The sequence below is a fragment of the Rhea americana genome, unplaced genomic scaffold (assembly GCF_003343005.1).
Source record: "Rhea americana isolate MKP2758 unplaced genomic scaffold, rheAme1 scaffold_16, whole genome shotgun sequence".
Lineage (NCBI taxonomy): Eukaryota > Metazoa > Chordata > Aves > Rheiformes > Rheidae > Rhea > Rhea americana.
The window spans coordinates 4,143,658-4,146,722 of record NW_028185705.1 but is presented as its reverse complement, the minus strand read 5'-3'; the positions used below and the strand labels follow the sequence as shown (position 1 = coordinate 4,146,722).

Below are 3,065 nucleotides of genomic sequence, written 5' to 3'. Positions count from 1 at the left end.
CCCGCGGCCCCGGCGCGCCGCCGCGGCGCTGAGACCCCGGCCCTGCCGCGGAGGAGGAGGAGGAAGAGGAGGAGGAGGAAGGCCCCGATGGCGAACGGCAGCGAGCTGGGGAGCAGCAGCAGCCCGCACCTGCCCAGCGCCGGCGGCCTGCTGAGTGCCTCCGGGCTGAAGCTGGCCACACTGGGCTTGATCCTCTGCGTGAGCCTGGCAGGCAACGTGCTCTTCGCCTGGCTCATCCTCAAGGACCGGCACCTGCACCGTGCGCCCTACTACCTGCTGCTGGACCTGTGCCTGGCCGACGGGCTCCGCTCGCTGGCCTGCTTCCCCTTCGTCATGCTCTCGGTGCGCAGCGGGGCYGGCGCCTGGCCCCACGGGCCCCTCAGCTGCAAGGTGCTGGCCTTCCTGGCCGTGCTCTTCTGCTTCCACGCCGCCTTCCTGCTCTTCTGCGTGGGGGTCACGCGCTACATGGCCATCGCCCACCACCGCTTCTACGCCAAGCGCATGACGGGCTGGACCTGCCTGGCTGTGGTGTGCATGGTGTGGACCCTCTCCATGGCCATGGCCTTCCCGCCCGTCTTCGATGTGGGCACCTACAAGTTCATCCGGGAGGAGGAGCAGTGCATCTTCGAGCACCGCTATGTCAAGGCCAACGACACTCTGGGCTTTATGCTCATGCTGGCGGCTGTCATCGCCGCCACCCACCTGGTCTACATCAAGCTGCTCTTCTTCATCCATGGCCACCGAAAGATGAAGCCTGCCCAGCTGGTACCAGCCATCAGCCAGAACTGGACCTTCCATGGGCCGGGGGCCACCGGCCAAGCGGCTGCGAACTGGACGGCTGGCTTCGGCCGGGGGCCCACACCACCCACTCTTGTGGGCATAAGGCAGGCCACCCACAGCCAGATCAAAAGGCTTCTGGTGCTGGAGGAGTTTAAGATGGAGAAAAGGCTCTGCAAGATGTTCTACATGATCACCTTGCTCTTCCTGCTCCTCTGGTCCCCCTACATTGTAGCCTGCTACCTGCGGGTCTTCATTAAGGCCAGCTCCATCCCCCAGGTCTACCTGACCACCTCCGTCTGGATGACGTTTGCCCAGGCAGGGGTCAACCCCATCCTTTGCTTCATCTTCAACAAGGAGCTCAGGGTCTGTCTCCGAGCCCACTTCCCGTGCTGCCAAAGCATCCAGAGCACCCAGGGCACCATCCTTTGCGATCTCAAGAGCTTCGGGATGTAGGGAGGCTTTTCTCAGTCTGAAAAGCAGGAAAGGTGGAAACCATTTTCTGTGGTTCTGCGTATGATCTCCGGAGATGTGACCTGTGGGGGACACACTAAGCCACCGCCCAGCACCCAAACCTTAGGCTGTAAGAAGCTATTTTATTTATTTTTCTATATTTTGCGTATGCTCTCCTCAGAACAAAAGGTTACTGTCTGTGGGAACAGACACTTCAGCAAAACACCCCCAAACCTTAGGCTGTAAGAAGCTGTTTTTCTTTGTGATTGTGTGGTTTTTAAAAACAAAACAGGGCTCCAAGTTTCTGGTCTTGCTTCTAACGTTTCTAGACGTGATTCCAACAGATGCGGATTAAGGCCATGACGTTTTTTTTCCTATTCCTGTCTGTTTTGATAAAGGCTTAACAATTTTACTCATGTAATATTTGATAAAGGCCAAGACAATTTTATACTAAAGTTATTTTTGATGACCTCAAGAGGTGTTGTTTTATTATTATTTGATTTTAATTGAAAAACAAGAAGAGGACACTTCTAATGTGTTCAGAAGTCAGTTTTTGGTGGGAGCTGTTGGGTTATTCATTCTCAAATGATTTAAGTATTTAAAGCAGTTACTTATAACTTTTGCTTGACATGCAAACACAGTGTAGAACAAATTTCAATTTTCTTGTTGCACTATTCATTTGGTAATATTTCAGAACTATTTGTGAGACGTGATTTTAAAATATCAACTTTAAAAATAATCAACTATAGCAGTTTTTAAACCTAGATTGAAATTCATATTTTACTGCCTTTATAGGAAGTTATCTACAAACCTGGGTAATACTTGTACATTTTGACTGTTTTCTTTAATAAAATATTGAAAACCTTTACTGTATGTAATTGTTTCAGAATGGCAGCATACTGCTTTGCTGACACGTAACTTATGTATATAGAAGGTTGTATGTCTTGTGTCTGAGTAGATTTCACAGCTGAGGTTATTATGGACAAGCACAATCCTTATTTGCTGTTAGATCTCAATTTAGGTGTTTCTACCAATAAAAGTGACTAAAGCTATTTTTAAGAAGACTTAAGTTCATGATGGGCAACAGGTTTAAATAGCACTTTTTTTTTTTGGTCTACGGAAACCAAATTTCTGCTTTAGCGAATTGCTCTTCTGTTAAAGATAGAAAAGACTGGATAATTGTGAATTACTAATTTTACTAAGCAAAGCAGTTTCTTAACATGGTGTCTTGGTTAATACAGTACTCATTTGTAAACTATATGCTTAACAGGTAATTTAAAGTTATTGTGCATGGCATTTTAACCTGCTTTACTGTTCCACAAAAACTTCTCTGAAAGCGAGTTAACTAGCAGCCTGATGGCAGCATCCCCAAACAGCTTTTTTAGCCCTCCCAGGGGATGCTATGTCCGACATGCTTGCTTTCGGTGGTATCATATGATGTTTAAGAAACCTTAGTCATAGCAGTTTTGTAGCAAGTTGCACCCAACACGACAGAGGTAATGAGCTCAGTTTCCACATAGAAATCTCAGTGTCTGTGGTAAGAGCATTTCTAAGCAAGTAGTCCAAAACTGCTGTACATCAGCTGAGAAATAGTTGTCCTATCTGAAGCGGTTACGGAAGAGACACGCGCAGTAGCTGGACGGTTGCATCAGGAGAGGGCTAAGGTGACAGCTTCAAGTTCAGGCGGTGAGTGATGAAACCAGGAGCAGTATATGGTCTGGTTTTGTCTTGCCTTTTTCTTTTCCCCGCCCTTCTGTAACTCTGATTTGGAAACCACGGAGGCGACACTCCTTGGAAGTGCCTAACGTGATTTGGGCTTTCAGTGTGACTGTACC

General features: G+C 48.4%; 1 protein-coding gene across 1 annotated transcript; it reads left to right on the top strand.

The window, feature by feature from the left end:
* The first annotated feature begins 31 nt into the window (after nt 1–31).
* GPR27 (G protein-coupled receptor 27) lies at nt 32–2,272 on the top strand. The gene has a single exon (XM_085300059.1). It carries the CDS (start codon nt 88–90, stop codon nt 1,231–1,233), a length of 1,146 nt encoding a protein of 381 aa, XP_085156185.1. The 5' UTR covers nt 32–87; the 3' UTR covers nt 1,234–2,272.
* Nucleotides 2,273–3,065: the final 793 nt, after the last annotated feature.